At 36.8% G+C, this 470-nt stretch overlaps 1 protein-coding gene across 1 annotated transcript in view; it reads left to right on the forward strand.

The window, feature by feature from the left end:
* The first annotated feature begins 58 nt into the window (after positions 1-58).
* LOC119588283 (pupal cuticle protein 36-like) overlaps positions 59-470 on the forward strand; it is a 1,398-nt gene continuing 986 nt past the window's right edge. The window contains exons 1-2 of the mRNA XM_037936977.1: positions 59-87; positions 246-372. Of these exons, the coding sequence (XP_037792905.1) occupies positions 59-87; positions 246-372 (156 nt within the window). The remainder of the gene's footprint in view (positions 88-245; positions 373-470) is intronic.

The following is a 470-nucleotide window of genomic DNA, read 5'->3' on the forward strand; positions in this document are numbered from 1 at the left end:
GTCAGCCCTAAAAGATCTTAATTGATTTAGCTACACCACACACGAGCACAAAACGAGTATGCTTATGCGGTCGCATGTTTTTCATGAGTTTGTTCTTCTACATATGTATACTTACTTATATACACATACATGAATCACACTATATTAACCCCATTGTTAAAATCTTACTCACGGGAATCACAAAGAGCTAACGTCAAAAATGCCATAAAGTGAAATCTAGTAACTTTTTGACCTTGTTCACCCAGTACGATCAAGTATAAATACCTCGTTCAGGGCAATCACTGTCACACTTCACCGCTTGTGTCGGGTCAAACCACAAGTACTTTGGCAGAAGGAAAATTAGTAGAAGCCATGAATCCCCTGTTTAATATGGTAAGTGGACGCTGGAGATATAGATGCTTTGTACTATTCAAATATTTGTAGATATATAAATATGGATGTGCATATGTGAATATTCATGGATGGACAAT

This window comes from Penaeus monodon, chromosome 23 (genome assembly GCF_015228065.2).
Source record: "Penaeus monodon isolate SGIC_2016 chromosome 23, NSTDA_Pmon_1, whole genome shotgun sequence".
NCBI classification, from domain to species: Eukaryota; Metazoa; Arthropoda; class Malacostraca; order Decapoda; family Penaeidae; genus Penaeus; species Penaeus monodon.